At 40.0% G+C, this 27,689-nt stretch overlaps 3 protein-coding genes and 1 long non-coding RNA gene across 7 annotated transcripts; 3 read left to right on the top strand and 1 right to left on the bottom strand.

Moving 5' to 3' along the window:
- Positions 1-86: 86 nt before the first annotated feature.
- Positions 87-6,295, top strand: tkfc (triokinase/FMN cyclase). The gene is made up of 17 exons (XM_058625443.1): positions 87-176; positions 658-847; positions 954-1,058; positions 1,621-1,808; positions 1,965-2,043; positions 2,139-2,228; positions 2,777-2,811; positions 2,883-2,967; positions 3,048-3,137; positions 3,313-3,429; positions 3,819-3,941; positions 4,387-4,524; positions 4,629-4,735; positions 5,348-5,454; positions 5,644-5,677; positions 5,754-5,846; positions 5,942-6,295. Exons 1-17 carry the CDS (start codon positions 162-164, stop codon positions 6,098-6,100), a joined length of 1,755 nt encoding a protein of 584 aa, XP_058481426.1. The 5' UTR covers positions 87-161; the 3' UTR covers positions 6,101-6,295.
- On the bottom strand, positions 1,805-25,198 carry LOC131456801 (uncharacterized). Of its 2 annotated transcripts, XR_009239937.1 has the most exons (6): positions 25,132-25,198; positions 23,361-23,489; positions 21,514-22,020; positions 5,931-6,082; positions 4,368-4,554; positions 1,805-2,258 (listed from the first exon to the last, which is right to left on the bottom strand). It is a non-coding gene; the product is annotated as an uncharacterized LOC131456801 (long non-coding RNA). The 2 variants fall into 2 exon arrangements; XR_009239938.1 differs by lacking the exons at positions 1,805-2,258; positions 4,368-4,554; positions 5,931-6,082 and adding an exon at positions 10,271-10,358.
- On the top strand, positions 7,264-16,488 carry si:dkey-9k7.3 (circularly permutated Ras protein 1). Of its 2 annotated transcripts, none has more exons than XM_058625439.1 (19): positions 7,264-7,325; positions 8,444-8,495; positions 8,656-8,709; positions 9,427-9,552; positions 9,628-9,720; positions 9,860-9,939; positions 10,169-10,366; positions 10,574-10,618; positions 10,698-10,787; positions 11,663-11,814; positions 12,525-12,606; positions 12,786-12,913; positions 13,131-13,215; positions 13,303-13,409; positions 13,567-13,679; positions 13,839-13,950; positions 14,042-14,182; positions 15,735-15,828; positions 15,918-16,488. In XM_058625439.1, exons 2-19 carry the CDS (start codon positions 8,444-8,446, stop codon positions 16,008-16,010), a joined length of 1,845 nt encoding a protein of 614 aa, XP_058481422.1. In that variant the 5' UTR covers positions 7,264-7,325; the 3' UTR covers positions 16,011-16,488. The 2 variants fall into 2 exon arrangements, with proteins under 2 accessions (XP_058481422.1, XP_058481423.1); XM_058625440.1 differs by having other exon boundaries at positions 9,631-9,720.
- LOC131456799 (E3 ubiquitin-protein ligase TRIM39) lies at positions 17,324-26,063 on the top strand. Of its 2 annotated transcripts, none has more exons than XM_058625441.1 (15): positions 17,324-17,404; positions 18,443-18,584; positions 19,184-19,451; positions 19,599-19,795; positions 20,396-20,500; positions 20,576-20,671; positions 21,569-21,802; positions 21,895-22,042; positions 22,417-22,464; positions 22,737-22,763; positions 22,883-22,947; positions 23,386-23,496; positions 24,186-24,304; positions 25,493-25,589; positions 25,656-26,063. In XM_058625441.1, the coding sequence occupies exons 2-15, from the start codon at positions 18,444-18,446 to the stop codon at positions 25,818-25,820; spliced, it is 1,821 nt and encodes a 606-aa protein (XP_058481424.1). In that variant the 5' UTR covers positions 17,324-17,404; position 18,443; the 3' UTR covers positions 25,821-26,063. The 2 variants fall into 2 exon arrangements, with proteins under 2 accessions (XP_058481424.1, XP_058481425.1); XM_058625442.1 differs by having other exon boundaries at positions 19,184-19,439.
- The last annotated feature ends 1,626 nt before the right edge of the window (positions 26,064-27,689 follow it).

Raw genomic sequence — 27,689 nt, forward strand, 5'->3', positions numbered from 1 at the left:
CAGAGAGTAACTCCAAACGTCCGCTAGGATTAAGAGAAAAGAAAAACCATGTGCTTTTACTTTGAAGGTTTAACGTACACTACATCCGGCGGCATGCTATCGTAACGGAGCTGACTTGACGCTGCTGGTTCCTGTCTATCGGGAGGGAAAAGAAGCAAGAAATGTCACAAATGGAGGTAAAAAAGTGACAATATAATGATTTTTAAAAGTTATTCTAGGACATAATTAGTCAGCTAGACTCAGAAAAGTGCCTGTTTGTAGTGACATGAATGAGGACAGGTGGTGTTTTATAGATGTTAGCATTAGCTTGTAATAACAGAGATCAGAGTCCAGAGTCTGCTGTGATGAAACTGAAGAAAAACAAGTTAATGTGGAGTTTGTAGGGATGTTATTGTGTGTGTTACCACTGCATAACATGATCATATGATGAGTCTTATACGTCTATGTATATTAAAGGGATAATTCAAGTTTGTAAGTGTGGACACCCAGTCAACCACTCACTCTCCCACACCAAAGTCCATAGAGAAAATCAGTGATTTTAACATCACAGCACACAGGAGTCATTGATGCACTGCTGCCTCCATCAACAAGTTCAAATGTCTTGTTTTGTAAAATTCTGCATTTGAAAAGCTTCATTCATTATTTGGTGTCTTTCAGCCTCAGAGGAAGTTGATAAACTCGGTGGACAGCTGTGTGGACGAGGCTCTCTGTGGTCTGGTCAGGTCCAGCGGGGGTTTGTCTCTGCTGCAGGGTCACAGGGTCGTGCTCAGGTCCGACCTGGACAACCTGAGGGGTAAAGTGGCTCTGCTGTCAGGGGGAGGGTCAGGACATGAACCAGCACATGGAGGTGGATCCTTTACAGTCATCTAATCCACTTTCACCTTTTGACTTGTACTATGAGATTATCTTTTAGTAATCCATCTCACTTTAATCTCTCGTCTCTGTGTCTCCAGGTTATGTCGGAGCAGGAATGTTGTCAGCTGCAGTGGCAGGTGGAGTGTTTGCGTCTCCGCCTCCTGCCAGCATTCTGGCTGCCATCTTATCCTTACATTGTGCAGGTAACACAAAAGTTACCTTTGATTTTTTAGTATTTTTCTTATTTATTTATTTATTTATTCATATATATATATATATATATGTATATGTTTTTATTTATTATTATTATTATTATTATTATTATTAATAATAATAATTGTCACCTGAAAAATGAGAATCATTAAAAACATTAAAAAACGACAGATGTATTAAAAATATTTATAAAATGATCAACTCAAGCGACTCTTTGTAAGACTCAAGTTTTCTGTGATTCATTTCCTCAAAAACACCCAGAAAACTGGCTCTGTGGGCGGCTTATCGTGTTTTTAATCGTGTTTTTACACTTGGTAGTAAAATCTACTGTAATTGGACGTAATGTGCAACTTAAACCCTTTGATGAACACTTGTCCTTCAAAATAAGACAGAGGGTCTAAGGAGAGAGAGTCTAAGGACACAGGGTCTAAAGACCGAGGGTCTAAGGAGAAAGAGTCTAAGGACAAAGAGGCTTAGGGCAGAGGGTCCAAGGACAGAGGGTCTAAGGACAGAGCGTTAATCTCAGGAACCTCGTCACTGCTCCCTCTCCAGGAGCGTCCGCAGTCCTTCTCATCGTGAAGAACTACACCGGCGACCGTCTCAACTTCGGACTGGCCGCCGAACAAGCTCGCAACCGCGGCGTCGCCGTCGACATGGTGATCGTTGCCGAGGACTGCGCCTTCGAGCGACCCAGCAAAGCCGGGAGGAGGGGCTTGTGTGGCACTGTCTTCGTACACAAGGTGAACAAACCGTGAATAATGACTTTCATGCACACGGTGTGGTAAAATAAACCACACGTCACATGACTCGGCTTGTTTACTCCGCCATGTTGGCGGGAGAAGCTGACTTACACTCACAGCTCTCTTCTTAACTTCCCTTCACTCACTTCCTGTCAGCTGGCAGGTGCCATGGCAGAAGACGGCTCCTCGTTGGACCAGATTGTTGCCAAAGTGACGGCGGTCTTAAAAGGGATCGGTGAGTTTTCACCTCCTCCAGCTCTTTCCTCTGTGGTCACCGCGAGCGATACTTTTCCAAACCAAACACCAAACTCCGTGTTTGTTTTCGTTCAGGGACACTGGGGGTGAGTCTGTCTCCGTGCAGCGTCCCCGGCTGCCTGCCGTCATTTGACCTGCCGGCGGGGGACATGGAGCTGGGGCTCGGTAAGAGATGATGAGTGCGGGGGACAGTGACTGAGAAGACAACACAAGTTTACAATGCAATATCTTCAAGGACACGTTCACGTCTTTATCTCACTGTTAGACTTTTCCAACAGGAAACTGAAGTTTGTAAAACCACTCACTCTCCCACACCAAACCCCATAGAGAAAATCAGTGATTTTAACATGACAGCACACATGAGTTGTTGATCCACTGCTGCCTCCATCACTAAGTTCAAATGTCTTATTTTGTAAAATTCGGCATTTAAAATATTTAATACAGACATTCCTCAGTGACACAAAGTGACCACACGAGGCAGCAGTAGACCAGCAGCTCCTGTGTCCCCGCGAGCTAAAATCACTGATTTTCTCTATGGGGTTTGGTGTGGGAGAGTGAGTGGTTTTCAAACTTCCGTCAGTCTAACAGTGAGATAAAGACGTGAACATGTGACATACATATCGTAGACTTTTTATAATACAAGTCTTTTTGTTACGTGGACAGAAAAATGTCACGTTAATGTCCTTGTGTCATGTTTCCGTCTGGTCTCACAGGTATCCACGGTGAACCTGGAATTAAGAGGTCAAAGGTGAGTCAACCTCAGTCAACACAGCAGCCTGTGACTCCGTTTTCACCGCTAACCGTTCTGTCGCTCATCAGGTGACGACCGCAGACGAGGTGGTGAAAACTATGATCGCTCACATGACCAACCCTGACAGCCAATCATGTCTGCCGCTCAAATCAGGTGATCACACACACACACACACGTTATAATGACTGTGACTTTAAATGTGTTTATTTAAACTGTGTGTGTGTGTCTTGCAGGAGACAGTGTGGTTGTGTGTGTGAACAACCTCGGAGCTCTGTCATGTTTGGAGATGTCTGTTGTTACTCGAGCTGCCATCATCTGTCTGGGTAACTATGACAAACTTTGTGTGTGTGTGTGTGTGTGGTCCAACAGAGGGCGCTGTGGCTGCACAGCTTATAGCTCTCAGTCATCTGCACGTCAGCGGTAACAGGAAGTAGCCGCACTCGTGACTTGTCAAACACATCTGTGGAGTGGTTACACGGCTGGTTTCCGTGGTTACAGAGAACCGCGGGGTGACGGTTGCCAGGGTGATGTGCGGTTCGTTCATGACGTCGCTGGAGATGGCGGGAATGTCGCTGACCGTGATGATCGCCGACGACCAAACGCTCACACTGTTTGGTGAGAACACACACACAGAAATACACACACACAAAGGCACATGCATGCACACGCACACACACAGAAACGAATGCACGCACACACACGTATGTTTGTCTGAACTTTAAGGAGAATTTCAGCAGCTTTTATTTTGAAATCCTGTGAAACATCATCATAAATATTATAATTTTGATATCTTTTTCTCAAATGTCAGACATTTGGTGACCAAATTAGAAAACTCAGTGGTCCCCAGGTCATTTGAGGTACATTAATGTACTTTTTATTTATTATGACTTAAGAGTAGCTGTGACCGTAGTGACAGCTGATTATTGAAGAATAAAGATAAAGGTTGTACATATAAATACTGTGTGTTTTCATGCTTCCTCCAACGCTTCCTTCATCCCACACAGATGCTAAGACTAGCGCCCCCGCCTGGCCAAACCTCAGCGGTGCCTGCGTGAGTGGAGGTCGCCACGTCACAGCTGCTCCAGCTACAGGAGCGAGACCGCAGGACGACGACACACACTCTGAGGGTTTGTTTCCACCAATGTTCTTCAAAATATCACAAACTCACACCAACACTAGGGGTCGCTACTCCCCTGGTGGTGGTGGTGAAATGTTAGATTTTAGCCATAAATGTCCAAAATATATCAAATTTATCATTAATTAACATAAAAAAAACAGGTTTAAGAGCCATAAATGTCAGAAAATATTAAAATAATCATTAAAAAACAGGCTCAAGAGGGGTCAATACTACGGTGCAAGGTGGTGAAATGTTACATTTTACCTATAAATGTCCATTAATATCAAATTAAAAATAATCATTAGAAAACATTTAAAAAAAAACATGCTTAAGAGCCATAAATGTTGGAAAATATTAAAATAATCATTAGGAAACATTAAAAACAGGCTTATGAGTTCTGGAACACGACTAAAAAACAAGTTAAGTCTGTAATTACCTTGTTTTATTTTCTGTAGGTCCACTGAGTTGTGTGATGCGTGACGCATTAGAGCGCGTTTGTTCCACGCTGTTGGAAAAACAGGAGGAACTCAACTCCCTGGATCGTGCTGCCGGGGACGGAGATTGTGGGAACACTCACGCTCAGCGCGCCAGAGGTACAACTCTTGAGTGAAACTCCCAAATCACTGTAAAGTGACAAACAAACAAAAAAACAAGGTGTTTGTTGACATGTTTTTTTTGTTTGTTTGTTTGTTTTCAGCCATTCAGGAGTGGCTCCAGGGTCATGTGATCCCTGGTTGCCCCGGGAAACTCCTGTCCGTCTTGGCTGGACTGGTCCAGGAGAAGATGGGCGGATCTTCAGGAGCTGTAGGTCTTCACACAGTTTTCACATCACGTAACCTGATGTTACGTGATGACACAAACACACACACACACACACACACACACACACACACACACAGAGAGATGAATGCAATACTCAGATGAACTTTAGGGGGCAGTAATAAGTCATTAGTTTGAAATTGAACATTGAAACAAATGTATCAACAATGCAAAAATAAACAAAAATATTTAGAAATACTGCATTATAACTTGATATTAAGTGGTGGGCCACAATGTGGTCCACGGGCCGCGGGTTTGAGACACTTCACATACGATTATCTTCACCAAAATTAATGAATTTATTTTGGGGTAATTAAAATTAAATAAATGTTTTTTTTAAAACAAACTGAAATAATTTAATCGTACCATTTGGTTGGGAATACATTTTCATTTTCTTGTTTTTACATCGCAGTTAAGGTGCGGATTTTTAAGTAAATATTTTGTATATAAATATTCCAATATTATAAGTTTGTTTACATCATGCTAACACCGTACTACTCCTGTAGTGTGCCCTCTAGTGGAAAACTTAAAACACTACACTGACAACATCGCTGAATTTACCGTATTTACGTATTTTTAATTTTCTTTTTTCTTCAGTTGTACAGTTTGTTCCTGACTGCAGCTGCGGGTCATGTGACTGAGGGGCGGAGCAACGCTGCAGCCTGGGCTGCCGCAATGCATGCTGGGACACAGGCCATGAGGAGGTCTTTTTATTTATTTATTTTCAAGGTTTTTTTTAGGTCGACAGAGATTAAAATACTTTATTATTTCAAGTTTATTTTCAGATATTATTGTAATTCTGTGCAGTTAATGTTTTTTTTTTTTAGCTTTTTCAACACAAGTTAATTCCTAATTTGAATATAGAATATAGTTTTATATCTAATGTCCTCCAGATATGGTGGTGCTGATCCTGGAGACAGAACTATGGTGAGAAATTTAAATAATTTAATAAAAAAAATTTCATTTTAAACTATTTAATCATCATTTATTCGTGTCTTTTCAGTTGGACGCTCTGTGTCCTGCTGTGGAGGAGCTGATGAAGCTGACCACCGTTCCACCTGGTGGAGAGATGGTGATACTGCAGGCTGCAGTGCAGGTACAGGACAATAACACACCGTCGTACTGTACGTACTTAAGGTTTTTATAACTTCATTCAGTCATTTGAGTTGTATTTTCTTACCTTTTCTCCAGAAAGCAGCCTCGGGGGCGGAGGCAACCCGTGACCTCACAGCGAGGGCGGGGCGAGCCAGCTATATCGCCGCAGAGCGGGTCACCCTGCCCGACCCCGGCGCTGTGGCTGTAGCCGCCATCCTGAGAGCGGTGCTGGATTCTCTGGAGGTTCAGAAGTAAACACATCGTACGATCACATGAGCTAATTACGCGGTGTAGTCCTTTAAACTTGAATAACAAGCTCGGAAGCAAAACATTCCGTAATGAAAAACGACTTCGAAGAAGAGGAATTGTACAGGGATTTGTATAATAATATGTAATTTACATTGTAATACAAGTGTAAACTAATTAAATAAAACATTATTGAAAGACTACTTTCCTGCAGTTCTTACTTTTTAACACTAGGGGGATCTAGACTTCACAGTCTGCAGATGTAAATACATAATGGAAGTTTTTCCGGGTTCAGAAAGTGAAACTTTCTCATGGACGTCCATCGGGGGGCGGAGCACATTTGTTTCACGCGTTCTTAACAAGAACGATGGGTGTGGCACGATATTTATTTATTGTGTCGTATTGTGACTTAAATATCATGATAATATCGTATCGGGACTTAAATATTGTGATTATGGTATCATGACTTAAATATCTTATCGTAGTATCGTATTGTGACTTTAATATCGTGATAATATCGTAAATATTGTGATACGACAATTGTGCGAAAAATCACAACCAATCACTTTCCGATCTGTTAACGCGTGGAAGAAACTACGTAGTAACCGTAGCAACCGTAGCTTCTTCTCTGATTGAAAATAAAAACAATATGGATTCAGGCAAGACCCAGAGGATTCAAAATAGCGGCTCTGAAACCAGTGTGGTGATGTCGCCGTGTGACGACACCTGCGATGACATCATCTGGGTTATTTCCTCGTTCTCCCTGAGCTTGCATGACTCGGCGCTTTGGTGATTTGGCTTAAAAGCAACACGAGGTCAAGAGGTAAATCTGTGTGAGACTTCATGGCAAAAACATCTCAGGTATGAAGTCTCAGAAATGCGCTAATGTGAATCCATCTCCGGGTTTTCAGGTTGTAGAATCACTAAAACACGTATGATGTTTTTAATTGTTATTATTCTTGTTGTTGTTTTAAAAATCAAACTGATTTAGTTGATTATATTCTGATGATTGATAAATCATCTGGTGTATGGCTTTCGTCTCTTTCTGACATCTCTACTTCTCTGAACTCTGTCTTTACTTCCTGACACACGCACACGCACACACACACACACACAGTTGATCTTTGTGCACACCCCCACATTCACACATATTTGAAAAAGCTGCAGCGACAGACACACACGCACACACTGGCTTGCTTTCAGTTTTAGCGACTGTTCACAGATCACAGCAGAGGTAATTACTGACGTGCTTTTAATCCCTTTAATGTGTGTTTAACATGCTTTTGTAACGTGTGAAGATAACATGTTTTTGTAACGTGTTTAACGTGTTTTTGTAATGCGTGTTTAACATGTTTTTGGAATGTGTGAAGATAACATGTTTTTTGTCATTTGTGTTTAATGTTTTTGTAACATGTTTAACATGTTTTTGTAATGCGCGTTTAACATGTTTTTGTAAACGCGCAGTTAACATGTTTTATGTAACGTGTGTTTAACATGTCTTTGTAACGCGTGTTTAACATGTTTTTGTAACGCGTGTTTAACATGTCTTTGTAACGTCTGTTTAACATGTTTTTGTAACGTGTTTAACATGTCTTTGTAACGTGTGTTTAACATGTTTTTGTAACGTGTGTTTAACATGTCTTTGTAACGCGTGTTTAACATGTTTTTGTAACGTGTGTTTAACATGTTTTTGTAACGTGTGTTTAACATGTCTTTGTAACCTATGTTTAACATGTTTTTGTAACGTCTGTTAAAGACTCAGTTAATAAAACCTACGTCAGTTTAAGTCTACGACATCGACATCAAATGTTCACGTCTTAATCTCACTGTTAGACAGACTTTTCCAACAGGAAACTAAAGTTTGTAAACCACTCACTCTCCCACACCAAACCCCATAGAGAAAATCCGTGATTTTAGCTCACGGGGACCCAGGAGCTGCTGGTCTACTGCTGCCTCGTGTGGTCACTTTGTGTCACTGAGGAGATCTGAAGGCATGATTTTTGATCCCAAAGTGTAAAAATAACACATTTGAACGTAGTGATGGAGGCAGCAGTGGATCACAAACTCCTGTGTCCACTGTGACGTTAAAATCGCTGTTTTTTTCTATGAGGTTTGGTGTGGGAGAGTCTCAGGCCTTTACAGCACATCATGTTGGTTTTCCACATTCAGCGTTTCAAACAGGAAACGTGAGCTCACATGGTTTTACTCAGACCACTGTCAGCAAAAATGAAAGAAAGAAACCAAACCAAGGCCACGGTTGCCACGGTAACAATGAATGCCAGGAAGCTCATTTGCAATTAAAACATTATAAGGTGTTGGTGGCTAACATGATCTTTTGTGTCTGTGTGCAAGATGGAGTTTGCTTGCAGTCATGTGGTTTGTAACTGGACGTCTGACGGAGCAGGTGAGCACTTTAACATCCCATAATATTTACATGAATTAAAAAATATAAAACTTAATTTATAATCTAGGACTGTGCTACGCTTATTTCAAAATAAAAGCCTCTCTCATCTGAGTTACAGATGACCGGCTAACGCACTCTAATGAACTTCTTACTCTTTCAGCATGGACAGATGTTCGTGTTGTTAAAAACAAGTCTGACAGAGAGGCTGTTGATGGTGAGACACACACACACACACACACACACACACACACACACACACACACATCAGTGCTTCTTCCTGTTATTTCACTGCAGCACTCTTGAGAACATTTTCAGAAAAACATCTTTTTAATTTTGACCTTTATGAAAAGATTGTGTGTGGGGGGGGGGGGCACGCTTGCAAATGCAGAGACAAAGAATCGCAGCTACAGATTAATTGAGCGAGGGAAAGTCCACACATTCATTTAAATGATGCAAAAAAAAAGTGCTGAGTATATGCACGGAGAATAAAAAGATGTTATCTTGACAAAAAGTTTCAAATGAGGTCAAAACGAAAAAGTTAAGCGTGACAAAGCGAAGGAAAGAACAAGTTTTTGTCATGAAAAAAATTTAAGTTGACAAAAACATGACTTGGAAAATGAAAGTAGCATTATTAAAAAAATAAAATTAAATAAAATGAGGCTTTCATTTGCCAAAAAGCTTATAATTGACAAAAAAAACATTATTAAATGTTATGAAAAATAAAAGTAGCATTATTTAAAAAAAAAGTGGGTTACGTTACAAAGTATTTCAGTTGTCTCAAAAAAAAGATATTTATATTTATATATATATATATATATATATATATATATATATATATATATATATATATAAAGCTTTGTTTTTTTTAGTCAAATGTGAATTTTCTTTGACAAACATGACACTTTTATAAAAATGTGTTTTCTTTTGTCAGGTCTGTCTCCTCCTCCTCCTCCTCCTCCTCGCCGCCTTAAAAAACCTCGTCCTTTGTCCCTCCCTCTGCCACCTCTCCCCTCCCTACAGCCTCCCCCCTCTCTGCCCCCACCTGTCCCACCCAGAGGTGAGTCTTCTCCTCCTCCTACTCCTCTTCCTCCTCCTCTCTGTTTTGTTCACTCCTTCCTTCATCACGTGTCAGCAGCAGGGAGGAGAGACGGAGAAGGAAGCAGAACGAACGCAAACGTCAACGTCGTGTCCATCAGTGTGGGGACACTGGTTAATACCAGCCAAGGTGACACACACACACACACACACACACACACACACACACACAAACAGACACACAAACACTTTATAAACAGAAGCTTGTGTGTGTGTGTCCACCCCATAGTGTAAACTAACACAATGTTGTGTTGTGTGTTGTGTCTCAGGTGTGGAGACGACTCGGAGCCCGGTGCATTGTGGGAAATGTAGTGCAGCCTGGTCGTGTCTGAGTTCCACGCAGCAGAATGTGAGCGAATATTCTCCTCAACATCACTGTGGTTTTAGATCTTTTATGTCGGTCCAATCAAATCAAATCATTCTAAAAAAAACAAAAAAACAACGATGTCTTTAATATTTAGTGATAAAAGTTATAGAAGAAAAATGTCGTTTAAAGGTCAAACATCAGCGCTTGACTCTGAAGTAACTGTTGAATGAAATGAGCCGAGCGTCCGTGTGTTGTGTTTCCTGTCGTGCAGCTGTGGGCGTGTGAGTTCTGCGGGTGTGTGAACGGCGTGGACGACGTGGACGACGCGCCGCGCGTCAGTCACAGAGCGTCCGCGCGCAGCGACGACGTTTACCTGCACGACCAGAGCGATGACGACTACCAGAACCTGGAGGACACGCTGGTCGTCTTCTGTGTGGACGTCTCTGGCAGCATGAGCGTCACTACAGCGGTAAAACAATTCATTTATCGTTAGTATTTCTGGAACGTTAGAAGTGACAATCTCACTGTTAGACAGACTTTTCTAGCAGGAAACTGAAGTTTGTAAAAGCACTCACTCTCCCACACCAAAGCTCATAGAGACACCGTTTAAACACAGGGATAATGTGTGTTATTATCTTAAATAATTTTTAATAATCTTTAATAATCTAATCCTCAGGTCACGTCCGGCAGCAGGTTAACAGCTCATGTTTCCAGACTGGAGGTGAGGAGCGTCACCATGAAGACGACTGTCACGCTGACGTGCAGCTGTTTTTTTTAAACGTTTTGTTGCTCTTTCACAGGGTATCCAGGACGCCCTGCAGGGGGCGCTGTCGTCCCTGCTGCAGCATTCGCCCCGCAGGAGAGTGGCACTGGTGACTTTCAGTGACGAGGTAAAAGAACTCAATTAGCTAGGGCTTACGATTATTTACATCATGGAAACTAGAAAATATTCACATTTAAGAAGGTGAAAAATCACTGAAACTAGAAAATATTCATATTTAAGAAGCTGAAAAATCACAGTAACTAGAAAATATTCATATTTAAGAAGCTGAGAAATCACTGAAACTAGAAAATGTTCACATTTAAGAAGCTGAAAAATCACTGAAACTAGAAAATATTCACATTTAAGAAGCTGAAAAATCACTGAAACTAGAAAATATTCACATTTAAGGTGAAAAATCACAGAAACTAGAAAATATTCATATTTAAAAAGGTGAAAAATCACAAAAACTAGAAAATATTCATATTTAAGAAGCTGAAAAATGACAGAAACTAGAATATATTCACATTTAAGAAGGTGAAAAATCGCAGAAACTAGAAAATATTCACATTTAAGAAGGTGAAAACTCACAGAAACTAGAAAATATTTATATTTAAGGAGCTGAAAAATCACTGAAACTAGAAAATATTCACATTTAAGAAGGTGAAAAATCACTGAAATTAGAAAATAATCAAATAGAAATGAAGGAAGTATTACTACAGAAAAATAACTACATGTGTGGTATTGGGCATGGCGTCGGTGCCACAGATTAAAACATGCTACTGTTTTTGTTTTTCATGTCTTCAAAAGGATGTGAAAAACAAAAAGTATCGACTCAGCGCTGTCGACGACTTCCTGTTGTTTTTTCATGTACAGTAAAATGAGCAGATTTAACCACAGGAAGGTTTTCATCAAAAATATAAACCAAACATCTCTGATGTACAGTACTTATATTCATATATCTCTACATCATATCTAACCTTCCTGTCATTGCTTGTGTGACAGGTCGTCATATATGGAGATGGCACTAATGCTCCTCTCACTCTCAGAGACTGGGCATTGGTCGACTATGACCATGTATGGGAACAGGGCGTGGCTTACAGCGTCCCTCACTGTATCGCTGAGACGCACGAACAGTTATTGCAAAGCGTTAAAGAGTTAAGTGACGACATTTAAAATGTTTACATCTTTAACTTTTAATATTTTCACTTCAGCTCCATTTTTTTTTTACTGAATTTACAGTTTTCATTTCTGTTTTTGTGGTTTTATGTGAAGTGAAGTTATGTGAAGTGAAGAAAAAAATCAGATTTTTATGAATTTATGAGAAAATTCTTCCAAAATGTTATTTTATGAATTTATGAGAGAATTTTTCTGTTTATGTGAGAATTTCTTTCAGCGGGAAAAAAAAAAATCGATTTTTCCGAATTTATGAGAAATTCTTCCAAAAATGTTTTTTTCTTGTCTTGTGATTTTTCTTCAGATACATTTTTCCAAATACATGAGAAATTGTTTTGGGAAAAAAATTTTTTTTCAAATCATTCAAAATCTGTTCTTCTGAATTTATGAGATCACTTTTCCTGTAATGTTTTTTTTCTCTGGTTTTGTGAATTTTTTCCTGAAAAAACAAATTCAGATACATTTTTCTGATTTTATGAGATAATTTTTTGGATAGAACTATTTTTTCAAATGAGTTTTTGGGCATTCATGAGATACATTTCTATTATTTCCTGAAATTGTTTTATTCTGTTTTCCTAAAACTAGATCATTTTTTTCCAGCCAGAGCCTGTTTTTTTTATCTCAAAGATGATTCAGAGTCAATTTTGTTTTTGAAGTAAATAAAATATGTGTGTGTGTGTGTGTTGTGCAGCCTCAGAGAACAGGGTGCTACGTGTCTAGGTCCCGCGGTGTTAGCGTCAGTCGCCATGGCGTCAAAGTACCCCGGGTCAAAGGTGAGGGAGGATTTCACATGTGAATTTTCTTTCACTGTTTGACAGATAAATGAATGTAAATTGTACAAAGACATTGATAATAATGCATTTATTAAGATGTTGATATGTTACTGAACTAATGAACTGACAATGACAGCACTTTAGTGAAATAATCTCATTCCTGCGGTTGTTGTTTTCAGGTGATTGTGTGCACTGACGGCAGAGCCAACATTGGACTGGGTGAGATGGAACAGACGTTCTCTCCGTCGTCTTCTCCTCTCACCACGTATTTCTACAAACAGTTGGCTCGTCAGGCTGTGAAGAACGGGTGACTACACACACACGTCTCTAGTCTCTTAAAATTTAAAGTTAAAACTGAAATAATCCACAACAACCCGAGTTGTGACAGTAAAATCTTTTTATGCTTTTTCTGCCGACTCATCGTTATCTAAAACGGCCACGAGAACAGGCCGCGATCGTAAACCCAACGGTGAATTTTCTTAAACTTAACAACTCACACACACACGGTCTTTGTCTCTTTCTAGAGTCATAATCTCAGTGATGACTTTTGAAGGGACAGACTGTCGTCTGGCCGACATCGGGCGATTAGCCGACACCACGGGTGGACGGGTGAGACGTGATCACACTTTACCCACAGAGTTGTTAGTGTCAGCTGTAAAATAACCTCACGGTCACTAACGTTCATCTGCTGCACAGGTCAACATCGTGACCATCGGCACCATCGCTACAGAGATCCAGTTAGCCTCCATGGACAACGTGCTCGCGACGGGAGTCACGGCAACGCTGATCGCTTGTGACGGCATGTGAGTGACTCGTCCACGTTGTTGTTGTTGTTGTTGTGTAAACACTGACCAGACGATGTGAGTCCACTGCTTTTATCGTGATGTATGTTCAGTTATTTACGTGTAAACATGAAACACAGAGTTGGTTTCTTTTTTTTAAATCATCATTTCTCTGCAGGTATTTTCCTTACGAGGAGGAAAACAGACACAAACTTGTGAGAGAGATCGGGAACGTGACCAAAGGACTGGAGATGACTTTTCAATTTGCTGTCAAACCAGAGTTCATGGAGGGTGAAGACACACACACACACACACACACACACACACACACACTAAGCAAAGAAAATGGTGTTAGTTTATGTACGTTGTGGGGACCGTGACCTGGCAGTGAACTGTGGGGACGTCCAACAGAAACAGAATTTCTACATTTAATTCTGTTTTTTGTTTCAGTTTTTCTCCAAAGAAACTCAGTCCCGTTCCAACTTCAGCTGAGCTTCAAAACTAGAGACCAACAAAGAGTCACTCGCGTCATCACCCAGCAGCGACCAGTTACCAGCAGCAGGTAAAACTCACACAAAACACAAAGCAAAGATACATTTGACTCTGCCTTACTTCAAATGAGTTCAAATTACGACTTCTCCGCCCGTCCTCAGTGGGATGTGGGACAGTACGTTTAACCTGGCGGTGCTCGGCGTCCACTGTGCTCAGCTCTGTGCGTCCCTGACCATGGACGGTCGAGTTCAGGAAGCACAGAAGCAAATACGAGCTCAGCGAGACCTGCTTCAACAAATCAGGTATGAGGTGTTTGATCCAGGTCCAGAGCTGCTCATCTACACAGCTGATATCTGTCGATGTCCTTGTAACCTTTTTTGAGATATTACTACTTTTACTTCTGAAACTTAAGTACATTTAATATCAGAAAATGACTTTTGATACTTAAGTAAAGTAAATGTATGTATGTATGTTTATTTATTTCGGTCATGCAGTTAGTTCACTCAGCTTATCTAGTCCCGCCCCCATTACCCACAGAATACATATATTCATCGTACAATACATAATTTCATCATACCAAAGTTTTTTTCTTTTTCTTATGATATTTTGACAAAACCAATATTGAGACTGGTCTGTAATTAGTAAATTCGTGAACAATGGCACTACTTTTGCCACTTTAATTTTGGTGGGAAATGTCCCAGTTTGAAATGACAGGTTGCAGATATGTGCTAGAGGTGAACCGACTCCATCTATTACTTTCTTAATTAGCTTCATGTCGATGTCATTAACATCCGTGGATGTTGTTGCTACGCATTTGATGACCAGGTGTCTAATCTCTCTGTCCTTCACTGGGGTGAGAAACATAGTGCTGGGGTTTCTGTCTATGTCCTTATCAAAGTGGTCCCAGTGAAGGAGTGAGTCAGGAATGTTCTTCGCCAGATTCGGCCCCACATTGACAAAGAATGAATTAAATCTTTCTGCTATGATTTCCATGTTATCTTCCTTCGTGTTATTATCCTTGAAGTAGGGAGGGTATCTAGGTTTTTTGTTTGTTTGTGTTTTTGATCACATCGTTTGGAATATCCCATAGTTTTTTTACTATAGTATTCTTTCTTGCAATCATTTAGGATGCCATTTAGTTGTGTTCCTATATTGTTTGTATCTCGTTTCAGACTGTTCCGTCCTTAATCTTATGTATTGTCTATACAGGGCGTTTTTCTTCTTGCAGGCATTTATCAATGTTTTTGTTAGCCATGGTTTCACCTACTTATTCTGATTTGCGTGTCTTTATAACCTGCTCGGTCGTGTAATGAGGGGTTGTAAGCCCATCGTTACATCATATTAGTGAAGTCATCAATCATCGTATTTTGTTTTGGGTTGAGTAAGTCAATATTTACATCACCACAGATAAAAACCCCTCTTTTGGCTTTTGTCATATACTTTAAGACTTTTACTTAAGTAATATTATTCTACCAAAGTCATTTTCTGGTAACATACTTCATACTTACCCAAGTATCACTGTAAGGTACTTTATACACAGACTCACATGCTCACCCTCATTTACCGTTACGTTGTCCAAAAGAAAGGTCAATGAAAACAAATAAAACCCATGACTTTGCACTTTTAAAATGTCAAACAGTGACAACTCGAATAGCTACAGGGCTTGTAAAAAAAACCTGATTCACTGAACATGAATAATAACTATATTTCACGGTTGTTTTAGGTTAAGTTATAAAAGTGAAAATTTAAAAACGTTTGCAGTCCCGTTAGAGCCCACCAGGGGGTGGTCTGGGGTCTTCATGTATTTGGGATATTTTGATTGGTAACACACTCACACCTCACTCTACTCCACAGCCAGAACAGACCAGTCCAGAAGCAGGAAAGTATCTATGGCAATTGGATGGACACCATGACGACAATCTGTTATGACATTGCCTCAGAGTCCCAGGTAACCGAGAACAAAACACATAACGTGTGTTATTTGTAACGTTTAAAAACAAAAAAGGGTCCATAGTTGAGCTCGTGTTTCTCCTGCAGACTCTCTCTGATGAAGCAGCTGAGGTTGTGTACCACATGAAGAGAGCCAGCAGTGTCAACAACAACAAAGGTCTGAGAGAAAGAAGCCTGTGACAAAGGAAAACGCCCTGAAAGAAGGAATATGTCCGTCATCCAGAACTTACAAGTTGCCACATGATTGTGAAACTAACTGGTGTGACTTAGTATTATTATTATTGTTATTATACATTTACAGACCACTAGTGGCCAAAGACAGGAACACAGTGAAACATGGTGGCGACAGAGCTGGAATCAGAAGCTGTTTTATATTTATTCATTACTTCTATTTTATCGTAAATCACTTGTCATTGAAAATGAAAGAATGAACTATTGTATTATTTGTTTTCTCATGCTGAATAAAACCATTTCACCACCGCCTTTTTATCGACGAGATAATAGAATAATTTACTCGCATAAATTTGATTAAAAACAATCTTTTTACACAATTTCATTATCCTGTTTTTTGTTAGCACACAGCAATAAAACGCCATTTTCTCTCCACTGTGAGATAAATAAAGCTATCTTATCTTATCTTAATGTCAGTGTTAGCCTGACTACGCTAACACATATCATGCTAATATGGTGTTAAACCGAAGTATGACATAGTCACTGTTAACAAGGTAGTGTTAGCATAGTCAGACTAACAGTAATATGGTATATGAAAGTGTTAGCACACAGGAATACTTGCTAAATGTGCTAGCCTGGTTTAGAACACAACTCATGCTAACAGTAATATGGTATTAAATCTCAGTGTTAGCATAGCCCCTGATGAAAAAGCATTGGTCCTAAAACGTTAGCTTACTCCATTAGCAGCATTTTAAAAGAACACGTCTCATAACAAAATGTTCACGTACGCTGTCCTGTTTGGGGACACAAGACGTCGCCTGGGTCGCGTTATCTCGCCGCGACGGTAACACATCATTAACCCAAAGGAATGAAAAAAAAATTGTGCGAATATATGAGAGAGAGTTTTCTGCCCCAGAACACGCGTTTCACGGACGATGGCGATGATAAAATAAAAGAATTCATTAAATAATTAATTTTTAAAACATGCTTATAAAGCCTATTTTTGGTAAAAACATTTTATAAACATTTTTTTATGTTCAGGTCAGCGCGGTTCTGTCATGGCTGATTAAAATAAATGATTTGATTTGTTTGTTCCCATCGAAAAAAATGCAGTTTCACCATTTTATTTAAAAATATCGACTTCAGAGAGAGACAGTGGACCTTTGACCTACTTTGTGTGCACTGTTTGTGTGTGTGTGTCTTTGCTGTAACCAGTCCTGCTGCACTGACCTGACTAACAGACAGAAAAGTAGGCGTGGTGCTTTTTGTTCGTCTACAGTAAATGAAAATCACACACACACACACACACGAGTGATCAAACCGATCAGGACACACAGTATTGATACGTTTTGGATTGGCCTGGATACATTTTCATCACGCCAACCGTCTCACCTGCTGCTAAGGTATCAGCTTTAACTCTTTACACCTGTTTTCAACAATATCTCAGGATTCTAATTAATACTTTATAACAACAGAAGAGCAACAGACGTATATGCACTGCAGTGTCTACATTTTCTGCTGTTTGTGCTCAAAAATAACACAATTTTTAACAATAGTCTTTGCCTCAATTTAGTCCACGTGTCATGAAACGTCCAAAATACGCCAAAGAACCAGGGATAAGGAAGTATTTCATTTGACGTACTCGTGTGTCGAGTATTTTCCTTCTGCAGTTTCACGTGTTCACGTCCAACGTTTTGATTAACAGGTGTGAAGCGATTATTTGTGCTGAGTCCTGCAAACAGTTTGCCGTCACGTTAGTGAAGCTCGAAGATGCAGAGGAATTCGGGTTTTCTGTTAATCTACGAGAGGAGAAAGAACTTTTTCAGTGAACTTTGACATTTTTTTTTACTTATTGTGGAGCTAAAGTTCTATGTGTTGGTTCTAAGTTGGTTTATTGTTTATTGTTTATTGAATGCATAAACGTTGCCGCATGTACGTGATGTTTCGCCGCACAATGTGGCTCAACTTCATTCCTGACATTTCCTGACCGTTGTAATCTGATTTGAAGCGGCAGCAGAAAATATGTGTGTGTTATATAAGTAATGTGTCCGTGTGTCTCCGCCTCCTGTTTTAAAACAAAATAAATAATAACTTGAATATTTGCTTATCGTCCTTTTTTTTTTTAATCTCAGCATCAGGAGATAAACAGCTTATGTAACCGCGTCGTCTTATCACATCTTATTATAACTCAAGTATCGGTAGAAGCTCACTTTCCCATCGACTTCCATTCATGCGTCCAGTAGAGTCGCCCCCTGGTGGCGATTCAGTATATTTTTTACTTTTACCACATGGGCGTCCTCCAGAGAACCAGAAGACGACGTCCATGTTTTATGTCCCGGTGTAAGGTCAGTTTGTCGCAGACGTGGACGGACGAGGACGAGTAGAGATCGAGCGTAAACTTTGTCATCGTTGACGTTTTTTTATGGTTTCTCCTCTGACAGGATGTCCTTATTAGGCAGCTTCCTGTCGGACGAGCAGTTCCAGTGCTCCATCTGCCTCGAGGTCTTCACCAACCCGTCGTCGACACCGTGTGGCCACAGCTTCTGTATGAACTGCATCAGCAGATACTGGGACACGGCCAAGGTCAGTCTGTCTCTGTCACCTTCTGTCCTTCCTTCCTTCCTTCCTCCTGTGTCCTCTCCTTCGTTTCTTTAGTTTTACTTTCCTCCTTCCAAACCTTTTTTCCTTCCTTACCCTTGATTTCTGCTGCTTTCCTTCCTTCCTTGCCTCCTTCCCACTTCCATTCCTTCCTTTGTTTCTTTGTTTCCTTTGTTACAATTTGTCTCTGTACCTTTCCTTCCTTCTTCCTTATATCCTATCTTCCCTCCTCCCCCCCGTGTCTTTTCCTTTCTTCCTTTCTTTCCCCAACCTTTTTTTTTCTAGATTTCTTTCCTTTCCTTGTTCTCTTCTTTCCACCCCCACCTTTCTTGGTTTCCTTGGTTTCTGTAGCGTTCCTTCCTTCCAATGTCCCCTTTTTCCTTCCTTACCATTGATTTCTGTAGCTTTCCTTCCTCCCATGCTTCCGTTCCTACCTTTGGTTTCCTTCCATCCTTCTTACCCCCTTTAAGGTTTCTTTCTCTTGCTTCTTTAACTCCCTTCCTTCCTTTATCTTTAAGAGAAGGAACATTCAAAACATTTACTCTCTCTCTCTCTCTCCCTCCCTCTCTCTCTCTCTCTCTCAGGTGTGTCAGTGTCCTCTGTGTAAGAAAACCTTCCAGAAGCGTCCAGATCTCCAGATCAACAGGACACTGCGAGAGATCACAGAGCAGTTCAGGTCCATGAAGGGGGGAGGAGGAGGAGGAGTGGTGAGGGTGGAGAAGAAGAGAGGAGGAAGAGGAGGAGGAGATGGAGCGGCACCTGACGAGTTATTTCATGAACTGAGGAATAAACTTCCCCGAGCTTTGCCGACACCGTCAGCGCTGACGTTAAACTGCGACGGTGAGCCACAGGGTGAGACGCGGTTCCCCCTCTGAACTCTCTGAACTCACTGAACTCACGTTAACGTGGAAAAAAGAACTTAGTTTGAACAAGTCGAGTAAAATGAGTTGAATAAAAACATTAAAATTCTCTCTCTCTCTCTCTCTGTATCTGCCTCAGACAATGACGCCGTCTCTTCAACGCTGGGTTCTTCGTTGCCAAACAGCAGTCCGCTCTCCGCTCTAAGCTCCGCCCTCTCGCCTCATCACCCCGCCGCCCCGCCCTCGCGCTCCAGCAGCCGGCGAAGGTTCACAGTGAGCGGCGCGGCGAGCAGCCTGAGCCTCTCCGTCTGTGACGTTCACAACAGAGGCCTGATGGTACGTTGAGGTCTTTCTGACACAGTCAGTGCTGACTCACTCTCAGTGAAAACATGGCTGCCACATAAGGGAAAAAATGATTTTAGCCTCTTCATAAAAGACTTTGTGGTATAAAATCTACATCAGTTTAAGTCTACGATATCTACGTCACATGTTCACGTCTTTATCTCACTGTCAGACAGACTTCTCCAACAGGAAACTGAAGTTTGTAAAGCGCTCACTCTCCCACACCAAACCCCATAGAGAAAAACAGTGATTTTAACATCACAGCACGCAGGAGTTGTTGATCCACTGCTGCCTCCATCCCTAAGTTCAAATGTCTTATTTTGTCAATTCGGCATTAAAAATCCTTTGTTATAATTGAAATCAGTGACACAAAGTGACCACACGAGGCAGCAGTAGACCAGCAGCTCCTGTGTCCCTGTGAGCTAAAATCACTGGTTTTCTCTATGGGGTTTTGTGTGGGAGAGTGAGTGGTTTACCAAACTTCCGTTTCCTGTTGGAAAAGTCTGTCTAACAGTGAGATAATGACGTGAACATGTGACGTAGATATTGTAGACGTTTGTTTTGTGACACCACTTCCTCTCTCTGTCATGACAGATTTACTGTAGGACAGACAGAGTTTGTATTTGTCCAGACTGTGAGCTCGAGCGTCACCAGGATCACGACACGGTGTCTATTGAAGACGAATGGAGGGAAACAAAGGTACGAACACTAAACACCACGAGAGGCGGCGAACAGACGACCTGATGACTGTGTGTGTGTGTGTGTGTGTGACAGTCACAGCTCAGTGCGTCGGAGCAGGAGATCCAGGAGATGATCAGACAGAGGATCAACAAGATGGAGGAGATCAGAACGTCAGTGAGTGAACTGGAGGTGAGGAGGTTTGGAGGAACCTGTCGGTCCTGCTCTCATCCATTCATCATCGTCGTCTACATAATCATGACAACAACAACAACGTACAGAGGCTTTACTTTAACTTTTTGACCACATCTGTGAACATAAACACCCAGGGTTTTCTTAACTTTTTTTTCCCGCCAATTTTTTCATTTTAGTTCTGTGATATTTTGCACAACTTTTACAAATTTAACCTTAATCCAAAAAAAAAAAAAAAAATATTCAGAGGTTTGGAGCTTTATTTAAAAATATTCCTTTTTTAACTTAAACATTTTTATTTTTGGGATAATACCCACATTTCTGGGGAAGTGACCAATAAAGCTTTGGTTGCATTTGCAACTTTTTCGGGTTCCACGTAATTGTTGCTCCTCCCCTAACACACAACTTCATTCCATAACTTTGATTATTATAAATTTACCAGGAGTTTAAAGTCAAATTTATAAGATTTTGACAGGTGACTCCCCCATTTGTAGGGTGTTTTAATGTTTTTAGGTTTTATAAATGCAGCTAAAAACTACAAATTTGTCTTGAAGGATCAAACGCACCTTTTCTTTCCTCAAAATTGAAAAGAAATGAACACATTTTTTCATGTTTTTATTCCATAATGGGAGAAATTTATTGGGAAAAGCTTGAGATTTTAACCGAATGTTTAACCTTATTCTTAATGAAAATGTCTCGTTTTACTCGATTTTCCCGGGATTTTTACGTTAAGTTTCTAAGATTCAGGTTATTCCTCGGTTTGTGCGCTTCCAGCAGACATTTGAACAGTTTTGCAGTAACACCTTCTTAATGCAGCTTAAAAAAAAGAGAGAGAACCTTACTTTGAAAGCGTGTCTCGAAGGATCCGACGTCTCCTCACGCGTTTTCTCTCCTCAGTCGGCGGTGGAGCGAGAGACGGCGGGAAGCGTCTGCCTCTTCTCCGCTCTGGTCTCCGCCGTGGAGCGATCCCAGGCGGAGCTGATGGAGGTGATGGAGCTGAGCCGGCGAGCGGCCGCGCACCAGGCCGACGCCATGATCCGACAGCTGGAGCAGGAGGTGGAGGAGCTGCGGCGCAGAGAGAAGGCCCTCGCCAAACTCGCGCAGTCCGACGACCACGGTCACTGCGTCCAGGTCGGTGAGGATCTCAGCACGGAATCTCAGCATTCCTGGAGTCCTCCAGCATCATTTCAGTCTTCTTTCTTTTTCTTTTTCTTTTCTGCCAGACGTTCCCCAAGCTCTCCAGTCCTCCACCCGCCAAAAACTGGTCTGGAGTGTCGTTGAACTCTAACCTGGGAACAGGAAGCATCTACAGGACGCTGGCAGCGCTGGTGGAGAAGTTCAACGACGAGCTGAGGAATATCGCAGAGAAAGGTGAGAGGAGACTTTGTATACGCTGGAAAATATTCATATTTAAGAAGCTGAAAAATCACAGAAACTAGAAAATATTCACATCAGTTACTGAGCATGGAGTTAGTGCCCTCTAGTGGTAGAATTAATTAAACACCTGTAGTTTCTGCAAACCAGAAATTACAAAAACATAATCATAATTATTATGTCTTTGTATTAAGTTTATCTTGATAATGAACTTAATAGATAAACTTAATAATAACACAATGATTATTTTTGGAAAAAGGTGTTTTTAACTCTTAATGTTAAAAAAAAAAAAAAGTTAAATTGATTGTAGTTTAACACTTATTTGAATTTACAAGATAAACTAAATTATCATGTCCTTGTTTCCTGCCCAGGTTTTACCAGTTCAGCACTGGAGCCCAGTCCAGTTCCAACACAACCCAGTGAGTGTCCATGTTCACTGCGTCTGAACTGTATCACTGTTTTACTACTTTACACAAACCAGATTACATTGAGCGCCAGAGCCCTTGAGCAACACACGGGTCCAGGAACTATATCTATATCGCAATTTCGCCAGACCTGACCTCCGTGCCAAGTTTCAAGAGTTTTTATGCACGTTAACCCCCTGAAAAATAAATAATCTGAAGGATTAACAATAGGTTCCTGGTGGCTCAGTTTTGGTGGAGTTAATAATCTGTAACATTTCTCTCTGCAGGGATGAAGAGGGTGCAGGAATATGCAGGTACGTGACATTCACAAACAGATTGTTTTACTATTTAGAAAAGTATTGTCATCATTATCATTATTATTATTATTATTATTATTATTATTATTATTAATCCATTTCTTTCCTCAACACAGTGGATGTAACTCTGGACTGTCACACTGCACATCCACGACTGATTCTGTCGGAGGATATGAAGAGTGTGAGTCTATGACACAGTGAAGACAACATGGCTGCCAGCACGGAAACACACGGAAAAACATTTGATTTTAGCCACTTAGAAAAAGACTCAGTTCATAAAATCTACGTCAGTTTATGTCTACGACATCTGCGTCACATGTTCACGCCTTTATCTCACTGTTAGACAGACTTTTCCAACAGGAAACTGAAGTTTGTAAAACCACTCACTCTCCCACACCAAACCCCATAGAGAAAATCAGTGAGAGCGTGTGCGTGTCTGTCTTACAGCAGCAGAGGGCGCTCACAGCACACTCAGCATGAGTATGTGTCAACACATAAAACAACCTTGTCTTTCAAAGGAATGCATCGCCGTGTAAAACTATGAATCCCTACAGACGGACACATGTGTATCAATAATAAGTGATTATTGATTACCTTGTTGTTGGTTTTTCTCCTGCAGGTGAAATGTGGAGACAAACACCAGCTGCTTCCAGACAATCCAGAGAGATTTGACCGAGTGGTGTGTGTCCTGGGAAGACAGGCCATGTCCTCTGGGAGACACTACTGGGAGGTAAAACACAGACACATTTGAGAAGCTGAAAAATGACAGAAAGTAGAAAATATTCACATTTAAGAAGATGAAAAATCACAGAAAGTAGAAAATATTCACATTTAAGAAGCTGAAAAATGACAGAAAGTAGAAAATATTCACATTTAAGAAGCTGAAAAATCACAGAAAGTAGAAAATATTCACATTTAAGAAGATGAAAAATCACAGAAAGTAGAAAATATTCACATTTAAGAAGCTGAAAAATCACAGAAAGTAGAAAATATTCACAGTTAAGAAGCTGAAAAATCGCAGAAAGTAGAAAATATTCACATTTAAGAAGATGAAAAATCACAGAAAGTAGAAAATATTCACAGTTAAGAAGCTGAAAAATGACAGAAAGTAGAAAATATTCACATTTAAGAAGATGAAAAATCACAGAAAGTAGAAAATATTCACAGTTAAGAAGCTGAAAAATGACAGAAAGTAGAAAATATTCACATTTAAGAAGATGAAAAATCACATAAAGTAGAAAATATTCACATTTAAGAAGCTGAAAATTACAGAAAGTAGAAAATATTCACGTTCAAGAAGCTGAAAAATCAAAGAAAGTAGAAAATATTCACATTTAAGAAGCTGAAAAATCACAGAAAGAAGAAAATATTCACAAAATAGTTTTTTCACTAAAAAATGTAAACATGATATATAAACAGGTGGAGGTCGGCGGGAAAACGGACTGGGATCTGGGCGTGGCCAAGCAATCCATAAACAGGAAGGGGAAGATTGAAGTAAATCCGATCAACGGATACTGGTTCCTCAGCCTCAGAAACAAGTGAGTTTTCATCATGTAATTGAATCAAAATGGTGACAACACTGTTGTATTATTGTGTCAAGGAACAACAACACAAAGCTGTAGCGCCCCCTGCAGCTGTACTTCCTCAAGCCCTGTTGTTTGTTGTTTGTTTGTTTCTGTTGTACTGCCCCCTACTGGTGCCTGTGACCATGTCACTATGGTGATATTTATGTATGAAATACAGCATCATGATGCTTATCACATGGACAAAATTAGCTTTCTAGTTAGCACTAGTCGCTGTAATAGCTTAACCTGATGTGATGTCATTCTTTTAAGAGTGTCTTTTGCTGTACATACGGTTACTGCCCCCTACTGGTGCCTGCGTACCCAATTATCTGGTGTTTCTACGTGGTAAATGCCACAGGAATTACCTCAAGAGTTAGCACATGTGTAGCTAATGCTACGTTAGCTGTGGCTAAGCTAGAGTTCAGGTGCAACGCCGTCACCAGTCCCGACTAACTTTTGATAGTCAGCAGGGGGAAAAGTATTTATTAATTTATACTATTTATTATTTATTTTTATAAGTGCAGTGAATTTGGTGGTAGAAAAAAAAAGTTATTTGAAGTCTTATTGATAATTGTACCTAACAATTAAATTGCTATCTTGAACTAAACGATGTAAAGATTTACTTTCTCAAAAAAAAAAAGACGTTTGTTAGCAACAGAAGCTACAAATGTCTCGCTAACAGGCAGTTAATGTTACACAGGAAATACAAAAGTGGAAGCTGTAAAAGGTTCGAATTTCAACAACTCTGTCATAACTAACTAACCAGATTTAACTACTAACTAAAATGAGCACACACTGACCTGTCATTTGATGAAGAATGAGCCTCCGCGGCCTCCATGTTCGCGAACACGACGAGTTCAAAGCGAGCACAGGAAGCGAAGCACTTTCAAAATAGTTTCAAAATAAAACAGGAAACGGTGTGAAAATAATCAACATTATACGGCAGTACCAGTCTTGTATAAAGTACCTAAAAGTGATAAATGTGCAAGTTTGTTATCAGAAAATGACTTTGGTAGAATTTGAAGTCACTTTTTTTTATAATATTATTTAAGTTTTAAAAGTACTCAACTTTTACTCAAGTATCACTTCTAAGTACTTTTATACCAGACTGGATTTATAATTTTATAATGTGGTCAAATGTTTCCTCACTTCTCTCCTCAGGAACAAATACGCCATTCGCACGGCGGCGTCCACAGACGTTCACCTGAACCTTCAACCTCATAAGATCGGGGTATTTGTGGACTACGACAAAGGACAGGTGCATTGTGGGAGATTTATTTATTTAAAAAATATATATACATATAAACTAATTTGTCCTGTGCAGGTTTCCTTCTACAACGTCGATGCCAAAATCCACATCTACACGTTCAACGACACGTTCGGCGAGAGCATCTTCCCGTTCTTCAGTCCGTGCACCAACAAGTCGGGAAAGAACGACGCGCCGCTCGTTATCACGCCGGTGAACGTGACGGAGTGTAAGAAAGAATGATCAACGCACCGGAGTAAGAACAGAACGACATTTTTTACCATATTTTATTACATCGCAGAACTTCAAATGCACCGTATGTGTAGTTAGCTTAGCATAGCTTAGCATAACGACTAGACGAGTCAGGATTTTTTTGTTTTCGTTTATTATCTGTCAATAAAGGCAAGGCCATTTATTTTATTATTATTTTTAATCAGTTTTTCCTTTTTTGTTGTCATCTGTGAAAATAAATTAAATCATAACATATTCATGTTTGTCCACTTTTCCTGTGTAAATAAGAATATTTATATATATATATATACATATTTATACATATATATGTATTTATTTCCCATTTCCTATGTGATTTGTTATGTTTTTATACTAAGCTAAGCGGTGACTGATGTGTGAGTGGTTTTAATTTTTCTGTTTAAAATGCCGTGAAATAATAAAGTAGAAAAAAGTACATTTACTGTACATATACAAGGAATTTCACTCAGTGTTTTGCTGTGCGCTTAAATAGAATCAACTAAAATTAGAAAATAAAACCTAAGCTATAGTAAATATATAATACAGTGGGTTAAAAGAAATTATTGGTGTTATGTTTGTTTATTTTTTTATATGGTTTGCGTTAATACAATGCATACATTTGTTAACATTAATATAAGTAAATAACTTGTGTAATTCATACTACATATGTACATATATATATATATATATCATTTACAATATTAAATGCAGGTATTTAATACGTAAAGAACAAGAAACTACTGAAAGTTTCAAAAATGTTTGTTCCTATCAAATCTCTGCTGTAGCTCCCTAGATTGAACACCAGGGGACAGTGACATTACATCACTACAGATCCGTGTAGTGATGTAATGATTTTTTAGGATTATTATAATCTGGTGTATAATTAACCAGTTGAAATTGCTCTGTTTTGTTGTTTTTTTGGCCTTAAAACTAAAAGTAATCTTAAAAATAGGCTTAATCATGTAAAGAAACTGTGATAATCACAACCTGAAAAAATGAGCGCGAGTGAATCGCTGCATTTGAACCTGAAGTCTGCTTTTAAAAATTTGAACTGTGTTTCCGTTTATTTTCAAATCTGAAGGATAAGAATGTAACAAGAGGGTGACCTGTGACCCCGCCTTTCACCCTCTGCCAGCCACCGTGACCCTCATGTGGAGGATAGAGCAGTAGATGAATTGATGAACGTAACAAAAACAAGTTTGAAAATGAAAAGCCCCTCCCCCTTCCAAACACCTGTTTCTAACTGTCCAAAACTGGTGAAAAACAGAGAAATCGGCGTGTTTTAAAGTTGTATTTTGGTTGACGGTTGGCGACACAGTTTAAATGTTTGGTTTGTGAGCGTCGGGAGGCTTTTGGGAGCTCCCACGTTTAAATTTTAAATTCAAACTGGTGTGAATTGACAGAGAAATGACAGTTTTAAAAGTTTTAACATGGGAATCGATGGGAGCTGAAAAACCTGATTTGAATCAGGTTTTTCAGAATCTAATTTAATTACACGGGAGAGCCCGTGGATAAGAGAACAGGAAGTGGGCTCGTAGCTGGAAGGTCACACCAGTTCAAGGCACCTAATCAGGGACGGCATGTTCTCTACCGTGTGAAATAAGGACAGGAGTAAATTCTGTTGGTGTGTGCGTGCAAAAGTAGCTCGAGTGATTACGGCAATGAAGAAAAAAATCTGCCAACTTATCATCATCCATAATTATCTGCTACTGTGAGTGACGTTCAATGTGTCACATTGACAGGCGTCAAATAGTTATGTGACACCTATAGTAGGTATATTATGGTATGTTTTTATGTCAAAAATGATCCGTGTAGCTTGGAAATTGTGGGCAGGGGAAGAGTTTGTTGAAGAGATTTTTGTGA

Source organism: Solea solea, chromosome 3 (assembly GCF_958295425.1).
Source record: "Solea solea chromosome 3, fSolSol10.1, whole genome shotgun sequence".
NCBI lineage: Eukaryota > Metazoa > Chordata > Actinopteri > Pleuronectiformes > Soleidae > Solea > Solea solea.